The sequence below is a fragment of the Heteronotia binoei genome, chromosome 2 (assembly GCF_032191835.1).
Source record: "Heteronotia binoei isolate CCM8104 ecotype False Entrance Well chromosome 2, APGP_CSIRO_Hbin_v1, whole genome shotgun sequence".
NCBI classification, from domain to species: Eukaryota; Metazoa; Chordata; class Lepidosauria; order Squamata; family Gekkonidae; genus Heteronotia; species Heteronotia binoei.
In genome coordinates this window covers 149,075,891-149,095,811 of record NC_083224.1, presented here as the reverse complement: position 1 = coordinate 149,095,811, position 19,921 = coordinate 149,075,891, and the positions used below count along the sequence as shown (strand labels likewise).

The window sequence follows — 19,921 nt, the reverse complement described above, 5'->3', positions numbered from 1 at the left end:
CAGTGGACTCCAGACACAATATCTGGGCCTAGTTAGCAGGTGCAAAGTATGTGAAGAAACAGATAACAACAATTGTAAAAATATGCAATAGAAAGACAAGTACAGTAGATCAGTAACCCTTTCATGGCAAACCCTTGACACATATTTTGTTTGGTTTTGCTAAAGATGTCTATGTTGAGGGCTAAATTGTGAAATATCTCAAAGTAAGAACATAAGAGAAGCCATGTTGGATCAGGTCAATGGCCCATCCAGTCCAACACTATGTGTCACACAGTGGCCCCCAAAAAAACACCACTATATATATACACGCACACAAACATATACACACAGTGGCTAATAGCCACTGATGGACCTCTGCTCCATATTTTTATCTAACCCCCTCTTGAAGCTGTCTATGCTTGTAGCCACCACCACCTCCTGTGGCAGTGAATTCCACATGTTAATCACCCTTTGGGTGAAGAAGTACATCCTTTTATCTGTTTTAACCTGACCGCTCAGCAATTTCATCGAATGCCCACGAGTTCTTGTATTATGAGAAAGGGAGAAAAGTACTTCTTTCTCTACTTTCTCCATCCCATGCATTATCTTGGAAACCTCTATCATGTCACCCCGCAGTTGACGTTTCTCCAAGCTAAAGAGTCCCAAGCGTTTTAACCTTTCTTCATAGGGAAAGTGTTCCAACCCTTTGATCATTCTAGTTGCCCTTTTCTGCACTTTTTCCAATGCTATAATATCCTTTTGAGGTGCAGTGACCAGAATTGCACACAGTATTCCAAATGAGACCGCACCATCGATTTATACAGGGGCATTATGATACCAGCTGATTTGTTTTCAATTCCCTTCCTAATAATTCAAAGCATGGCATTGGCCTTTTTTATTGCAATCGCACATTGTCTTGACATTTTCAGTGAGTTATCTACCACGACCCCAAGATCTCTCTCTTGGTCAGTCTCTGCCAGTTCACACCCCATTAACTTGTATTTGTAGCTGGGATTCTTGGCCCCAATGTGCATTGCTTCGCACTTGGCCACACTGAACCTCATCTGCCACATTGACGCCCACTCACCCAGCCTCAACAGATCCCTTTGGAGTGCCTCACAATCCTCTCTGGTTCTCACCACCCTGAACAATTTAGTGTCATCTGCAAACTTGGCCATTTCACTGCTCACTACCAACTCCAAATCATTTATGAACAAGTTAAAGAGCATGGGACCCAGTACTGAGCCCTGCGGCACCCCACTGCTTACCATCCTCCACTGCGAAGACTGCCCATTTATACTCACTCTCTGCTTCCTATTAATTAGCCAGCTTTTGATCCACAAGAGGACCTGTCCTTTTACTCCATGACTCTCAAGCTTTCTAAGGAGCCTTTGATGAGGAACTTTATCAAAAGCTTTCTGGAAGTCAAGGTAAGCAATATCTATTCGGTCCCCTTTGTCCACATGTTTGTTCACCCTCTCAAAGAAATGCAACAGCTTAGTGAGGCAAGATCTTCCCTTACAGAACCCATGCTGAGTCTTCCTCAATAACCCATGTTCATCAATGTGCCTACTCATTCTGTCCTTGATAATGGTTTCTACCAACTTTCTCGGTTTTGAAGTCAGACTGACTGGCCTGTAATTTCCCGCATCTCCTCTGGAACCCTTTTTAAAGATGGGGGTGACATTTGCTACCTTCCAGTCTCAGGAACGGAGGCAGATTTCAATGAAAGATTACAGATTTTTGTCAGAAGATCCACAAGTTCAACTTTGAGTTCTTTCAGAACTCTTGGATGTATACCATCCGGACCTGGTGACTTATTAGTTTTTAATTCTTCTGTCAGTTGTAGGACCTCCTCTCTTGTCACCTCAATCTTACTCAGGTCTTTCAACACCCCTTCCAAAATTAGTGGTTCTGGAGCAGGCTCTCGTCTTCTACAGTGAAGATGGAGGCAAAAAATGCATTCAGCTTCTCAGCCATTTCCCTATCCTCCTTCAGTAATCCTTTTACCCCTTGGTCATCCAAGGGCCCCACTGCCTCCCTGGCTGGTTTCCTGCTTCTAATATATTTGAAGAATTTTTTTATTGTTCGTCTTTATGTTTTTTGCAATATGCTCCTCATAGTACCTTTTTGCCTGCCTGATCACAGTCTTGCATTTGGTTTGCCACAGCCTGTGTTCCCTTTTATTAATCTCACTTGGTCTAGCTTTCCACTGCTTAAATGAGTCCTTCTTACCTTTTACAGCTTCTATTACTTTGTTTGTTAACCATGCAGGCCTTTTCTTATACCTGTTTGTGCGTTTCCTAACTTGTGGTATATATTTTATCTGAGCTTCTTGGATTGTAGTTTTAAATAGCCTCCAAGCTTCCATAAGGGTTTTGACTGTATTTACCTTTCCTTTCAGTTTCCTCTTCACATGCCTCCACATCTCAGAGAATTTACCCCTTTTAAAGTTAAACGTGGTTGTGCCGGTCTTTTGGGGCAACTCTCTATTTATACAAATGGTGAAATCAATAACGTTATGGTCACTGCTCCCAAGTAGTGCGATCACTTTTACATCTCTCACCAAGTCTTGGGCATTACTTAGGACCAAATCCAGGATCGCCCCACCCCTGGTAGGTTGTGAGACCATCTGCTCAATAGCACAGTCATTGAGAGCATCAAGAAACTCAATCTCTTTCTCTCAACCAGAACACATATTGACCCAATCAATCTGCGGGTAGTTAAGATCACCTATTACTACACAGTTTTTATGTTTAGCTGCTATCTTTAATCCTTCCATCATATTATAATCGTCCTCTATCTTTTGATTTGGTGGGCGATAATGAACTCCCATAGTTAAATTTCCTTTTGGGCCCTCTATTTCAACCCAAAGCATTTCTAGAAGGGAATCTAACTCTCTGGCCTCAGTCCTACTGGACCGTATACCCTTTCTGACATACAGAGCCACCCCACCTCCAACCCTTCCCTCCCTATCCTTCTGATATAACTTAAATCCAGGAATCACTGTGTCCCACTGATTCTCCTCATTCCACCAAGTTTCTGAAATTTCCACAATGTCTATGTTTTCTCCCAGCACTAAACATTCTAACTCACCAATTTTACTTTGAACACTTCTAGCATTTGCATACAAACATCTATAGTTTCCCAGGCAAGCTAGGCCCACAACCTTCCTCCTGCCGCTTCCAGACTCTGGCAGGCAGTCCATACTGTTTGTCACCATCTCAGTGGACAACTCTGATCCATTACCCAGTAGAAAAGTAACAGCTAACTCTTAATCTCTTTGAGATGAGTCCTCCCGAACCAGAGACATTTCATCTCCTGTCGGCTTTCCCCCAAGATTTAGTTTAAAAACTGCTCTGCCACCTTTTTGATTTTAAGCGCCAGCAGCCTGGTTCCATCTGGGGACAAGTGGAGACTGTCTCTTTTGTACAGCTCCTGCTTGTTCCAGAAAGCATCCCAGTGCCTAACAAACTTAAACCCTTCCTCCTTACACCATCGTCTCATCCACACATTGAGACTTCTAATTTGTGCCTGTCTCTCCTGCTCGGCACGTGGAACAGGTAGCACTTCTGAGAAGGCTACCTTGTGATATCATGATGTCACAACACAACTGCAAGCCTGTGCTCTCAGTTATTGTTTGTTAGATGGCATTACACCAATGATGACAGAGATTTACATCAAAGATTTTATAGATTTACTGCCTGACCTCATGGCCAAACTGATTCAAAAGAGATGTAAGCAGCTATTTCTATATCAGACCTTCTGGTATACAAATATATATTTAAAAGTATCCAATAAAAATTAAAACAGTTACCAACTGATATTAAAACAAAATTTAATTAGAAGCAATTCACAGGAGTTCTGTGCTGAAATGACAAGTGTTACCTGAACAGTTACTTATTAAATAGCTGTCCAGCTCAAATAGTCCCTTTAAGGAAACCTGCCACTTTCTAAAAAACCAACAAAGAATGAATCTGGAAATCTCCTTTGTGGACTGCATTCATAGTGTTGGGGCAAACACCCAGAAGATCCTATTTCTCACACCCATCTGCCTTGCTTCAGAAGGTGGGGATACTTTGAACAGGGCCTTTTGAGAAAAAAACACAGGGTTGCATATATCCCCTCCACAGAACAGATTAAACAACCAACCAGATATACAAAACATGAGAAACCGAACCAGCAAGTAAGCAAGTAAACTGATCCCCCTTGCTTTGATTGGGCTTAAAGAAAAATCTCTTTTCCTCTTGATATATTAGTTTATGTAGAGTAGAAGGAATTCAAGAAGAAAGAAAGGAGCAGAGAACCCTCCAGTGCCATCATTTGCTCAGAAGTACAAGATAAAAATTTAGGTATCTGTAGATGAAAGACATGAGAATTATGTCTAATTGTTGTCAGGAAGATAGTGAGATGATTTAGCATTAAAAGTTCACTACTTTACACTAAGTATTCATATTCTAGCACTGAAATTAATAAGGTTATCTCCCTATAGCTGTATCTCAGACAGAGAATGTACTGATTAATAGTGACAATATAGATATTTAAAGCAGGAATCTCATAATAAAGTCAAAATATATAATTTAGGTTCTTCCTTGTAGTATGTGACTTATTATTAATATAAAACAATAGTAAAAAATGCAGTGGGCACAATGCTCAGTACCATACAACTCTCTTTCCTTCAGTATTCACACGGATGTCAGGTATGTGGACAATGAGACAGACAAATGGGGAAACGGGATGTCTCTGTAATATTTTGGACCCTGTCTTCCCTCACTTTGCCTGACATTACACTCAGTACTGACAAAGTCTGCATCAAACAGATAGGTGTTAGACACTTATGAGAGGCTGGGGTGGAATAAAAGAGACATACTGGAAATTGCAATGTATATTTCAAGCATCTTCAGAAAACTGCAAGATGGTTCCCTTTCTTTATTTAAAAATCAGAATACAGAAACCATGCAAAGCACATTGGACAGCAATAGAAACAACACACAAAACCCAGTGATTTTCAGTGTTAATTGGAATTGCACAAGGACTTATAAGGGAAATTATAACGGGTGAACATGCATGCTGCTGCTTGAACCTGGATCATATGAAAATTGAAAAGGTCATGGTCTCTGATTAAGGCACATTTTGTTAGTAAAGTTATGTCTGAAACTCTCGGAGGTACCCAAAGTTCTTTTTAAAAATCCCACAAATGCATCAGTATAAAAGCAGGTCATAACAAAAGATATCTGTCGATATCAACATTCAAAGGCCTCTTTAATAACAATATCTAATGTATAATTAGCTAGGCATAAAATAGAATGCTTGCCTGAAAAGGGGGAAATTAAAAACCTACCAGATGCAAGAGGTACCATAAACACACACACAATCTCATCCTACAAGTTTTTAAAAATAAAGTGCCATCAAGTCACAGCTGGCTTATAGCGCGATCTTGTAGGGTTTTCAAGGCAAGAGACATTCAGAGGTGGTTTGCCATTGCCTGCCTCCACATCATGATCCTGGTATTCTTTGGAGGTCTCCCATCCAAATACTAGCCAGGACCAACTCTCTTAGCTTCTGAGATCTGATGAGATCAAGCTAGCCTGGGCTACCCAGGTCAGGACTATCATGTAGTCATTTAAAAATGATGACAAACTTATGAACAGAATACAGATTTCTAAGTATTCAAATCTGCTATCGTGTATATTTGTAATCAGAACCTTCTCTATAGACATTAATTTACAATAAAAAGTATATCAAAGATAAGACAGAGCACAAAAAGCCCCATTCCCTTTTATGTTTGAGTATGACAAATCTAACCAGTTTTTTTTTATTAACAGGTTACATAGCTGCAGGGGAAAAAACATGTCAACATTTCTCCTTTTTTCCCTAGAAAGTGACCCCCCCCCCCCCAAAAAAAAGCCCAGTAAATGACCTATGTTCCTGGGATACATTAATATGGAAGAAAATTTGGATAAACTCTGTTAAATATTTAGAGAGGCTGAGAGCCGGCAAAGCTTTCAAATTTATTAGAAGCAATCAAGACAAAGTTAGGAAAATCATTAGCAATTAACTGTGTACTTAGAATTTATTGTGTTCTGTGAGACATGGAGAATGTCAAGGGTTCTTTGGATTTTCCCCATTGCTTTAATACAGAGTCTTGCAATCTTAGAGTTATGTTTTTGGAATGATGTCCCACTTTAAGTGGGACATAGTTCCAAAATATGGTTTCTGCAAAGATAAGTACTGTCTCGCTAACCTTGTAGAGGTTTTTTTGAAAGTTTAATTAACATGTGGAGACAATGAGCTGGTAGACATTGTTTATTTGGATTTCCAGAAGGCTTTTGACAAAGTTCTTCATTGAAGACAGGTTCTCTTATGGAGCAAAATTTTGAATCATGAGATAAGAGGATAGGTCTTCTTATAGACTGGAAACTGAATAAAGACTAGGAATAAATGTTCAGTTCTCACAATGGAGAGATGCGAGCAGCAGGGTCCCTCAGGGATCTGCATTGGGACAGGTGTTTATCAACTTGTTCATAAATGACCTGGAGTTAGGGGTGAGTAGCGAGGTGGCCAAGTTGGAGATGACACCAAATTAATTAGGGTGGTTAAGACGAAAAAGGACTATAAATGCCCTCTGAGGTTTCAGTGGCCATTGTGAGTGTTGCTATGCAACCACAACAGTAGTGCCAACCTTCAAGTTTTGGTTTCTGTTAGTAAAAGGCAGGGGATGGAGGTTACATTTACATGAGCCCGCTTCGGTGGGGTAGGGCAGGATATAAATCAAATCAAATAAAATAAAATCCCAGTCTACCCCTGCTTCCCTCCCCCTTCTGCCCTGGAGGAAAGATTCATCAGGCCAGACCCAACAGCAACCACAAGGCAGCTTGCTACAATGTAATTAGTGTATCTCACACAAGTGTAGTGGTGGCTACAACTTGAAACCACACAACTTTCCTGGGTCCAGTGGCAGCCTCTATACAACTTTTGCACCTTGGCTGGGCCCACCAGAAGCAGCCACACAATACATCTGAGTGACTTGCTACCATGCAACTTTTTCAGCTTAGACACACTTTTCCACTTTTCAAAGGTAGCACCTGCCAGGGGAAGAGAAGGAGGGAATGCTAACAGTCAATGTGAGTAGTAGTTACACTGTCAAAGTAGAATTGGGTTCAAATCTGTACTCTGCCCTGGAAGCTTGCTGGGTCACCTTGGGCTAGTCTTTGTAATCCTAACCTACCTCATAGGTTTTGGGTCTCCCATTTGGAAAAAAAGATGGGGTATAAAGTAAATAAATAAATAATAAACCTGAAGATTGGGGGAAAATAAAAGAAAGGTTGGCTGGTGATTGGGAAGAAGACAAGAAAGCAAGGAAAAGGGGATATGGAAACTGCCAAGAAAGCAAGAAGAAATAGTGTGTGGAAGGGAATATAGGAGAAAATGAGGATATCCCACTTGTATTATATAGTTTAAAGGTAAAGGTAGTCCCCTGTGCAAGCATCAGTCATTTCCAACTCTGGGGTGACATCATATCACGACGTTTTCACGGCAGACTTTTAAAATGGGGTGGTTTGCCATTGCCTTCCCCAGTCATCTACACTTCCACCCCAGCAAGCTGGGTACTCATTTTACCAACCTCAGAAGGATGGAAGGCTGAGTCAATCTTGAGCCAGCTACCTGAACCCAGCTTCCACCGGGATTGAACTCAGGTCATGAGCAGAGAGCTTTGACTGCAGTGCTGCAGCTTTACCACTCTGTGCCATGGATTTGCTATGTAATTTAGTATGTAGTATTTAGTTGTGATAAATTAATTTCTAACCACAAATTTCAAATCACTTTGTTTCCTATTTGACACTGTAAGCCACTGCCCAAAGTTTAAAAGTCAAACAAATGCACTCTTGTTTCACCACTGATTTTAGGAAATATGAACCAGTATGTTGGCCTGCCCCTCTCTCTGGAATCCTGTTCCTTTGAGTGCTGTTTGTACTTTCACGTAAATTTCCCATTTCAGGTAAACAGAGCTTTGTAGAAGAAGGGGATGTTTCTTCCAGTTTTGGAAGAAACTACCACACATCTCCTGAGAACGCTTCCTTTGATGCCATGATAGAAGAAAGGTGGCATATAAATGTAATAAATACATACATTTGTATTTCTTTTATGTTTAGATCCCACTTCAAGGTGGCTTATCAGCACAAAAATAAAACAGTAATGCTGCCTAAAAACACATTATAAAGATAGAGGAATATAACATCCGTTAAAACAAGACTAAGATATTATTTTCAACTGATCAGTTTAGATAAAACAAACCTTTTTTTAAAAAAAAGGTAAATATTCCAATGTTTGCATTTTCCTTAAAGCAAAATGAGAAGAACATTAAATTATTGTTTGAAGTCATTCATCTGCTGATTTCCTGGTTTTTTTAAAATTTCTAGTACAGACAACAAAGCTTCCTTGGATATAATTTTTTCTTCATTCCTCTTTTAAGACACCAGTCTCATGTTAAGATTACTTTGAATTATTAAATGTTTCTTTTAAGAAGCTTTTCATATAATATCCTTATAAAGAGTTAATTATTGATACTGTGACAAGCTGCAAAAATATGAACTGCAATTAGCCCTCCCTTCTCATTTGAAACAATGTGAAAAATATCTTCTGACAATGGCTATTTAGCATAATACAAAGGTATGACAAAAGATGAAAGTCCCAAAGTTCCTTTCAAGCACATTATTAGACATATGTAAATTAAATGTATGTTTATATGAAAATAAGTTAGTACACAACCTCTTGAATTCAAATTTAACCACACAGTGCTAGCAGTTGAAACAGAAATGGCTTTATTATTTTTTAACCAGAGAGAGAGAGAGAGAGACTGTATTCTCCAGAGTTTAGTGATAGGATTGTCTTTACAATAGAAAGGTAATGTTATAATTTTCAGAGCTTCACAGAGAACAAAGAAACCCCTCTAACCTCTTACTGAAAGGAACTCTACTCTTCGGCAATGATAAGCAGAGATTTGAAGGCATCTGACACTCCAAATCCTATTCTTTTGTAAATCTTTGCTTTATACAACATTTTCAACCATGTTATATTAGATTTTTCGAAGGATAATCAATAGGCATGATGTATAACTGAAAGCACTCTTCAAAGCAAATCTCTTCCAGAAGCCAGAAACAAAAGCTCAGGTTTTCTGCTGAAAACTAGTCTCAGCAGTGGGGAGAAGCAAAAGCCGTCAGGGAGCAAATTAAAAAGTCAGTTCTGACCACAGTGCTCCTTGTTGAAAGTAAAAGTCACCCTGAGCCTGCTGTAACTTATTCCAGCTGGCAACAGTCCCCGAGGAATCCTACTGCAAATTGGGAATGCTTAAGTATGGCAGCTACGTGGAGAGAATCCCTACATGGTTTCAGAGGGCTGCTTTCTGGGCTCTTGGAACCACTAGATCAGTGAGTGAAAAGGGGGAGTGGAGATCCTCTGGGGAATATGACTCAAAATTTAGATCATGTGCAAATGCTAAATCTGTTCAGTTGGTATGACATTTTCAAAGGCATTAATAAGAGTACTAACCGTACGGTGATAGACAACTATACACTGATGTCTGAACTGGCTTCCTGAGCTCAGTTCAAAGTGCTGATGTTGACCCGTTAAAGCACTTTAATGGCCTGGGTCCAGCATATCTAAGAGCAGCATTGCCTTTGTGATTGGCCAAACAGGTCTTCTGTGCTCTGAGTCAGGACTGCAAGGATGTGCAGATAGATCAGCTCTGTAACTGAAGACTCAGAAGGAATGTGGTGCTAGAATACTGAGATCAGAAAGTTTTTAAATGGTCTCCTATGTAAAAAAAAAAATCCCTGAAGGCAGAACATTAGTACTGTGGGAAGATGGCTTGGATTACAATTTCCATAATGTATTAGGTTATTATTTTTACTCTCTTTACTTACTGTGAGTACCATGCCTCCCCATCCATCCAAAACCCTTTTGATAGTACGGTTCCCCTCTTATTTTGGATTTATTTATTTACATTATATTTATATCCCGCCCATTCTATGCTGACCCAAGGCGGCTAACAGCATAAAATACACAATAAGCAATATTAAAACAATCAAACAATCAAAGAAATTGCTATGGTGCTACTTCAGGCATATCGTATGTAATATTTTCCTTTCTCAGCGTGTACAGGTTCTAGGCAGTTAGTACTAAAGTGTGATAGATCCAGATGCAGAGGCAGCCCTTTCCCACTAGATGTTATTTAGTAGTTTTAGTAGGAACTTGCAATCACAGCTTAAGTGCCAGAAGATCTGAAACTTGGGGAGTCTCATAAAGGCACCTGAGTTCATCAGTCATGGCACTGGAAAATCCCCAGAAAGAGAAGACGTTCTCAATAGGTGTTTAGCAGCAGTGCATACTCCTACTGCCAAAGAAGATGATGATGGACCAGCTCCACTTTTTTTTAAAAAAAACACTTCTTAGTTTGATGAAAGGATGAATGAAGTGATACAGTAAGGATAGTGAGATAAAAAAAAACCTTTAGTATTTAGTCTTATCTCTTTTCCATTTTGTCTCAAAGTCAATTGGACAAATGTCTCTGGGCCCAGAATTCACAGCTGAGGAAAAAAATAATGTACAGAACATACCTTTCCCATCAGGTCAACAATTTTGGGCACAGGTTTTCCTTTCTGATGCCTGATAGTTGGAGAACTCTGCCCATCCCAGTCCTGAAGTTCCTCTATGCTCTGAAGATAAAGCAAAGCTCTTAGCCCAGTGCAGTAATCTTCAATCACAGTAAAATCTTGATTCTGTATGGCACTGCATACCTAGAACAGATAACATAAACTTAAGTTATTATAAGAAAGTTGTTTTACTGGTATTCAAGATGGAATATTCAGAACTCAGAAGATCAAAAGCAACAGTGTCAGTATCTGTACAGTTTTCTCAGGCATCAATTAATCATGGATGGCTTTAATTGCCCTAGCTCTTTATGTTAATTAGTGCCCATGAGTAAAATAATCTGAAACAGTTCCACAGAAAGATGCATTCCATAACATTATTTTCTTTTCTTTTGCATTTTTTGATTTGAGAGACACCACAGTGGTCAAAATTCATAATTTTAGTGAAACTTGTCTGAGAATTCTGAATCCTTATCTAGATGCTGCTAATCTAGCTACATTGATCCATGATAACCTAATCGCCAGACTGGACTACTGTAACACACTCTACATAGGGCTGCCTTTGAAGATGTCTTGTTCCAACTTGTATAAAATGTGGCAGCAAGTCTCCTCGCTACAGTCAACCAATGTGAAGACATAACTAATGTTGCTACTTAGTATGTAATGGCAGGACACCTCCATGTGATGTTCCCTGTCCCCTCACCCTTGCTCACTGGAATGGCACAGGAATGGAGGGAAGCATATGGAAGTCACTTCTTATGTTGGAACAGGAAATGATTTCATGACAATCTAGGAATTTCAAAAATTCCTATGGTTTCACTGAAGAGATTTTTAAATTCTTAGAGTGCCATGACCTTTAAGAAGTGCCCCCCATGATAAATAAATAAAATAAAGATTAACAGGTTTAGGATCTGGTGGTGACATATTACTACATGTCCTAATCAAAATAACTTACAGCTTCAGATGTCACCACACTTGAATCAGAAACATACAACTTTCAATATCTCCCTACCTTGTTTTTTCTGATCTTGCATGGAAAATGAACCAGGGGATTCAGCCCTTGATATTAAAAACTGGTACAACAGTACACCATCCAAATATCAGCAAGATTCCATCTGCAAAGTTCTACTAACAAATAAATACATTTATTTCAAACAAGGCATCTAGTATAAGTTGAGAAATATGAACTTAATGGCCAATTGCTCTAAAGGATTCTCTTTCTTACACAGACGTACACCATCTCACAATGTAAAATCAGTTCACACAGCTGATCAAACCCTCAGTAATCTTATCCAGGTTTTATTCATGGTGTCATATACTATCTTACATATTGTTGTTCAGGTGGGAAAAGCACATATTGTCTTTTGAAACTACAGCTGTGCAAAAAGAAACAAGGACTAAGTATAAAATATGCACAAGAACATTTCCTATACAGCCCATTTACATTACACAAAATCTGTTTCTCTTGAGGAACAGTGTGAGCATTAATTAGGTCTGCTATGCCTTCCATAGATTTAGGCTCTCTCTTTCTCTCACTTTTTCCAGAACAATTATAGAGAACATCATTATAATTTCCTCCACAGGTTATTTAACTGTAAAACTCAACTGATGCTTTATTTAAATTTCTTTGTTCGCTAAGGGTTTCTAATTTTTAAACATATGAGCAATATTTTTTTAGCTATTCAGAAAAGAAAGGAAGCATTGAAAATGCTGGAACTCACACTAATTTATATAATTTAAACCAAGCGAGATTTGGTTGCTGAAACCCAGTGCTATTTTGACACAATGTATGCAGGCAACATACACAGGAGCATTGCTGTTCTGATCTTATAAATAATGTGACTTTTAATAGGCATCACCTTATTCTGATGACAGGAACTGAAGCAGTACCAGAAAGCACTAGAGATTATCACAGAATCACAAAGACTATCCAGTCAAATGCCGACTGTGCATCAGTGCATATCACTGAAGTATCCTAGCTAGGTTGAGAGCCCTTGGAGTGCTGGACAACATCTAGAAAAGTGACTGGGTGTTAGACAGAGGGAACAGGATTCAGCAAAAAGCAATAAAGTAAGGAGCAGCTCCCAGGGACAGAATGAGTTGATCTGCCACAGTTCTAAAACCAAACTGGTCTTAATTACTGACTGAGTCTCAGCATGGTGAGGAAGAAATAAGAGATTTAAAGGGGCTATGCTGCAGCTTGAAGCAATGCAATGCACCACTCAATATCCTCACTGTGAACTTCTCTATAGTGGCCTTAAGGAACGTGAAAGCCAGAAATGTGTACTTCCAGTGTCAGAGTAGGCTCTAGGAGATTCAGGCTTAAATCCCCATTCTGTCATGAAGGTCACCAGATGAACTTGTGCTGGTAATTCTCTCCCCTAACCTAGTCTACCTTGCAGCATTATTGTGAGGAGAAAATAGGGAAAGGAGAGTGAGATTCCTCACTGTTACTTCCACAGAGAAACAATGGGATTAAAATGTACTTGATAGACTGTCACAATAGCCTTGAGTGATTAAAACAAGACCTCACTTGAAACGTCTGGGGTGTGGAACTGACAAGTAGATAATAAACATCACGTCTTCCTGGGAGAAAACAACAGGGACTTCTTCCTCTGATTGTCTAACACAGAGGTTCCCAAACCTATTTGGCCTAATGCCCCCCTTTCAGAAAAAAAAATTACTCAGCGCCCCCCTGGAAAGCTGCCTTCAAGAAGTGGACTAAAAGATGCAGTGACATATTTGCACACAGGGTAAACAAAGATGTTGTAAAGAAGACACTTTGAAACTTGAAATTCTAAAATTATTTTATAAAGTCAACCATAGTAATATTTGCATACACAGGTATTTGATAGGAGAAGTTCTAGATCAGGGGTGTCAAACATGCAGCCCGGGGGCTGAATCAGGCCCCCAGAGGGCTCTAATCAGGCCCTCAAGCAACTGGCTCTTGTCTGCTTCCTTCTCCATCTCTCTGGCTTCCTTCTGCATCTCAGCTTGCTTTACAAGGCTTTCTCAATTGTACAGGAGCTACACAGCAAAACCTTGATTTTTGCCATAGGTTGAGACTCCTCCCCCTCCTGGTCCCTGGGAAAGGAAGGAAAGAGCCAGAGCTTCCAGTTTCCTGGACCCCATGGAAGAAATGCAAAGAAAGCACTTTTAAGATCGAGTGCTAATGTTTAAAGCATGTTTTTAGGGTTTTTTAAAAAAACCCTTTAGTTGTGTTTGTCTGTGTCCTTTAAAAAAATTGATATCTCTGCTACCTAATCTTAAACAGGTACACACATGGCCTGGCTCGACATAGCCTGGCTTGCCCCGACAAGGTCTCATTTATGTCAGATCCAGCCCTCATAACAAATGAGTTCGACATCCCTGTTCTAGATGCGCCCAGCTAAATTGATTGTTTTGAACCAATGATTGGTTGCACAATTCTAGCACTTTGACAGCCAGTCAGGGATATAAGTGGATTCATAAAATATCAAAACTCAAGAATAGGAGCAGAAGATCAATGCTGGTGCTAGGGGTTCCACTGTTCTAGGCATGCCAATCCCCAGATGGGGACAGGGGATTCCCCAATTTGGAGGCCCTCCCCCCGCTTCAGGGTCATCAGAAAGTGGCGGGGAGGGAGGGAAATGTCTGCTGGGAACTCTATTATTCCCTATGGAGACTTATTCCCATAGGAAAAAAATGGAGAATTGATTCGTGGGTATCTGGGGCTCTGGGGGGGGGGGCTGTGTTTTGAGGTAGAGGCACCAAATTTTCAGTAAAGCATCCAGTGCCTCTCTCCAAAATACCCCCAAGTTTCAAAACGATTGGACCAGGGGGTCCAATTCTATGAGCCCCCAAAGAAGGTGCCCCATCCATTATTTCCTATGGAAGGAAGGTGTGCAGTCCCTTTAAATGTGATGGGCAGAACTCCCTTTGGAGTTCAATTATTCTTGCCACATGCTTGCTCCTGGCTCCACCCTCAAAGTTCCCAGATATTTATTGAATTGGATTTGGCAACCCTAGCATGCACCCCCTCCGTGTGCACCGCCACTTTTCTTCACAGGGCAAATATTGTCTGTGCTTGTCAGAGGCTTCAAAGGAAGCCTCCAAAGAATGCCCCATTTTACTGCTGCCCGCTGCATTCAGGTTGAAAGTGGCTGGTCAGGTGGCACCTTCCCATTGCACTCATCACTCTGACGTGCAATGGGAAGGTGCTGCCGCCTGAAAGCAGCAGGCAGCGGCAAAATAGGGCTCTGTTTGGAGGCTTCCTTGGAAGCCTCCAACAAGCACAGGCAACATTTGCCCTGAGAAGAAAAGCAGTGGCGTGGCAGCACCACCCGGGGCTCTTGGCTTGCCTGCTGGCTGGCGAGATCATGGCACATGGGAAGTGGTCACCTACCCTGCCCACTCCCATGTGCTGCCCCTGCAGAAAACACTCTTGTGTTTGGGGCACTGCAGTTGGCTAAAATCAACAGAAGCAACCACCTGGTAACCAGAGGACTGTAAAAAGCTTGATGCTCTGCAGAAAACCTTGTGAGGAGAAAGCTGCAGGTTGGAACTCTTCAGAGAAGTTTGTGCAATTGTCTCAGTGCTTCCATTGTCCTGACTTGAACTGTATTGCTGAGAGAGAAACTGCAAGCAACCTTGAGAAGCTGCTAGCTGTAGCAAATATTGGCTAGGATAGGTAGCAAGGTTTTCCCCCCTCCCCTGTCTTTCTTGTTTGTCTGTACACTTCTATTTTTTTTATTCTGTCTTGTAAATAAACTTCATCCTTCTTATATTTTAAGTGGAAGGAGTTCTAGTCTAATTGGGTGAATTTGCACTAAGTAGCAGACAAAAAGGAAACCTCTATTGTTGTTAAAGGGAATTTTTCTCTAAATTAGAAATTCTGGATACCTCCCAGAAATGTGATGTTTTGACACCCACCACCCTCTTCTCTTCTCCCTTTATGCTTCCACCGCCCCCTTATTTTTATTCACCCCCCCAATTGCACCCAAGGCTACTACCGCCCCCCTGGATTGTTCCAGCGCCCTCCAGGGAGCAATATCGCCCACTTTGGGAAACACTGGTCTAACGGATTCATGAGCAGTCACTTCCATAGGTAGCAGATACCAGTTTAATATCATCACACAATTGCTATCCCATTAGTTATCCAACCACAATGGTGGCCATGTCTTAATCTGCGAGATTCAGCTATACACTTAAATACTCTGAGGTGAGAATAAACTGTTATCTTCCTATCTGTCTGCGGCACTGGACCTTTCACCCAGCCAATGTACAATGTTCCATGCAGATGCTGTTAATTTCCTTACATTCTTATGCCGGCATAAGACTATGTGGGCAACTGCTGGTCAACCAACATTAACCTCAACATACAAACCAGCAAGAATGACAAAATATGACTTTGTACAATGTTTGTTCCCATTTGCTGTCTCAGCACACCAAAACAGTGATGTCTCTACAAGTACTGTGTTTAGCCCTAATCGCATGAGATCAAAGTGAGTTCTGAGGGGCTTCCTGGTGATCAAGACAGCAGCTTCTTTCATCTAAGCTGTTGTGGTGGCAGTACATTTTGTTCAGATCACAAATGCTGCTTTCTGCCATCATTTCCCCTTTCTTTGCTGAAGTCATAACATTCTAGCATTCATAAGAAGGCCATCTTGCTTTCTCAAAAAGGGGGTGAGTTATATCAGCTTTGCTGCTGAATGGCATAAGATTGTTATGTCAAATAATTTTCAAAATGCCACCTTATTAAGAAGTCAGTCTTTGACCTCATAGTTTCTAATATTCTGACCATATCAATGGAATAAGCAACAAAAACTCTGGACTCAAATATCTTCGAAAGGTCCTGCATAAGATATGATGTTTTGCATTTTTTAGTTTTAATCTGAAATCTTGGTTTTGAAAGCAGTGGTAACATACAAAAGGTAAGCAAAAGTGTGCATAACCTCTTTGATCTTGTATTATGTGCGTTAACTGTGCATGGAACTAGAATGCAGCATATAAATATTTCAAATAACTAAATAAAACACACTGGTCCTTTTAAAGTTCATTTTCACTTTAAACTCTCAACAACAACAAAACATAATAATGAACCTCTCTTACTTTGGTGTTACAAAAGTACTGATACAGCCCTATTGGTGCCTCATCAGATAAAGATGTACTTCAGAGGAATGCTTCTCTGCAGAAATAGTCTAGATGAAGAGTGAAATCCAGGGATCTGTTTATTTTATCCTTCCCCCACCCCCAGTCCCTTCAAACCCCAGGAAAGTTGATTCTCAGGGCCACAGGAGCCCACATGGGCAAATAGCCTTTGTGGGTCAGGGGTCATACTGAGGAGGGGAAAAGAACTGAAATACTGCTTCCTGTCACAAGTGCAGATCCACAGACAGAAGAGGAAGGCAGGGTAGTTGTGTGCCTGTCCTATTCCTCAGTGCAGTTCCTTGCTTTATATGGCTATCAGTCAAACCTGGGAAGAAACTTTTCCAGAATGGGAAAATGGATGACTACTCATTCATAAAATAAATAATTAATGTCCATGCATAAGAATTGTCACACACTGACAATATGTTTCCCAGAGAGCACTGCGTTTGGGAACTCAAAATCTATTGTCCACCCCTGTACCAAGGGAGGCCAGACTGGGCTCTACAAGGGCCAGGGCCTTCTCAGTGGCAGCACCAATGCTGTGGAATGTTCTCTCTGAGGCCATAAGAGCCCTGCAGGATCTCTTCCAATTTCACAGGGCTTGTAAAACCGAACTTTTTAAGCAGGTCCTAGGGAAGAAAGCTGCTGCTTTTATGCTGCTGGGCAATTCCACCAGAAGGACCACCAACAGATAAATTGTATATTCAATATAGCATCAATACTTTGTTTTAAATTATAAATTGTTTATGTCTTATTGTTTTATACCTGAAATTGAGACATTGGTTTTATCGTAATTGTTAGCCGCCCTGAGTCCATTGGGAATGGGCGGGATATAAATTGAAAGTAAGTAAATAAATAAATACATGATGACAATGAGCTGGATTCAATAATCCCCTTCTAGCAATTCAGGAGTCTTCTTCTGGCAGAAGGAACCTTGCTCCACTGTATTAGGCCTCATTTAGCAAAATGTAAATGCTAGATCGTACCTAGATCCAGAGGAGTTAATTGTGTTAGTCTGTTGCTGCAAAATAGTAACAAGTTCAGTAGCACCTTTAAGATTAACAAATTTTACTGTAGCATTAAGCTTTTGAGAAACACAGCTCTCTTTGTCAGATCCTTCATCAGATCCTCCCTAATAAGAGTACTGGGAATATTCATTTGAAAGACATGTAGCTTCTATCCTTGTCTGAGGACAGAGGCTTCCTCCAGGGCTAAAATCTGTATCTGGGGAAGAGCTGGTCCTCTGGCAGAAGACTCCCTTCTTTGTAAGGTAGGCTCCAATTTTAGTTGTGTGAATAGTGTAATGCAACCCAATTCAATTTACTCACTTAGAACCGTTATTCCCCACCTTTCCACAAAGCTTGAAGCCACTAACAAGCACTTTTAAAATATATTCATTAAGTACAATACATTTATACAAAGATTCCATCAACTTAATTAATACCCAACAGTAAAAACATTTCAAAGAAACAGATTAACTCCAGCAACCAAATCAGCAAAAAGTCCTACAGAAAAACATGACCTTACACAGCTTCCTAAACCCCAGTGACAAAGATGACTTTTGTACCTTTTCTGGACATACCTTTCCAGAGGGTGAGGCCAGCAACAACTACATACTACCTGGAACAACATCCTACCAGAGCAATGGTAAAGATATCTGAACACTGTCATTGTCAAGCTTGTTCCAATATAAAGAAACAGAACTTTTGCTTCTTGGTTTGATTAGCGAATTATCTGAGTGCTGACATATATGAAAACTTATTTATTATTTATACTTAATGCTTGGTAACAGTTACATGGTAACATGAGTTAAATATAATATAATAATAATAATAAATTTTATTTGTACCCCGCCCTCCCCCGCCGAAGCAGGCTCAGGGCGGCTAACAATACGGTGACCAATGGTGCACCACCAATAAAACAGTTACACTAGAAACATTAAATTAACATTAAACTAACCTTAAAAGCCTGAATTAAAACAATTAACTAAAACATTTTATGACGCTATCCTTGACACTCTTCTAGTTGATGCTGATGGCGGATTTTCAGTTATTCATAGGCTAATTTAAAAAGGGTGGTCTTGCAGGCCCTGCGGAACTGATCAAGGTTCCGCAGGGCCCGCACCTCCTCTGGGAGTTGGTTCCAGAGATGTGGGGCTGCGGCCGAAAAGGCCCGAGAGCGAGTATTCTGTAGTTTAATTTGTCTTGGCCCAGGGGTAGTCAGTCTGTTCTTTCCTACTGACCTCAGTGCTCTCTGGGGTTCATACGGGGAGAGACGGTCCTTCAGGTAGGCTGGTCCTCGGCCATATAGAAACATATCTTGAATGAAAATATTGTGAAGAAAACATTCGCCACTCTTATTCATATAATATGATATATAATTATTTATATAATTATTTATGGGGTCAGAAAGTAGATACATGGAATGTTTTGTCTCTCCCCCATAATACTTGAAATTGAGGACATCCCTAGTTGATGGACAACATATTCAGGACAGACAAAAGAAAATGCAATGAGTTATTGAATTGTGGAAATCACTGCCAGTGGACGTACCAACACAGATGGCTTTAGGAAGAAATTAAATTCATGGAGGAAGGGGCCATCAATGGCCACCAGCCACTGAGAGAAGGACTCTCCATATAGAGGAAGCAAACCTCTGAACAGAAGTGCTAAAGGCAGCATCAGGAGATGGCCCTGACCTCAGTGCCCTGTTGTTGAACCTCCAGGGCAACTAACTGGCCTCTGTTTTGGAGAGGGGAGGGAACTATGCTGGACTGGATAGACTGCTGACCTGATTTAGCATGGCTCTTCTTATGTTCGACCGATTTTGCACTATGCTTGTTCCGGGATGAAGAGCCCTTTTGCTACCGGGGCTTTGCTCTGGAAACAGGATATGCTGACAAGCGGTTTCCACTTGCTGCAGAATAGTGACGCGCCAAATTGCAGCTCTGGGGCAACTTGTGAAAAAACCGAGCCCCGGTTGCAAAAGGGCTCTCCACCCCGGAACAAGTATAGTGCAGAAACAGTAGTCTTTTCCCCCCTTTTAATTGGAATGACAGTGTCATTTTATTAGGGGAGATGTTATGATCAAATAATGGTACCCTCCCTCTGGATAATTCTCTGGATTGAAATCTGATAAACAGTGCTAGTGGTTCATACTTTGGA

At 40.6% G+C, this 19,921-nt stretch overlaps 1 protein-coding gene across 4 annotated transcripts in view; it reads right to left on the bottom strand.

The window, feature by feature from the left end:
- Positions 1–19,921, bottom strand: part of DPYD (dihydropyrimidine dehydrogenase) — an 833,908-nt gene that overhangs the window by 91,710 nt on the left and 722,277 nt on the right. For all 4 annotated transcript variants that reach the window (XM_060232210.1, XM_060232211.1, XM_060232213.1 and 1 more), the window contains one exon: positions 10,596–10,775. In XM_060232210.1, coding sequence (XP_060088193.1) covers positions 10,596–10,775 — 180 coding nt within the window. The remainder of the gene's footprint in view (positions 1–10,595; positions 10,776–19,921) is intronic.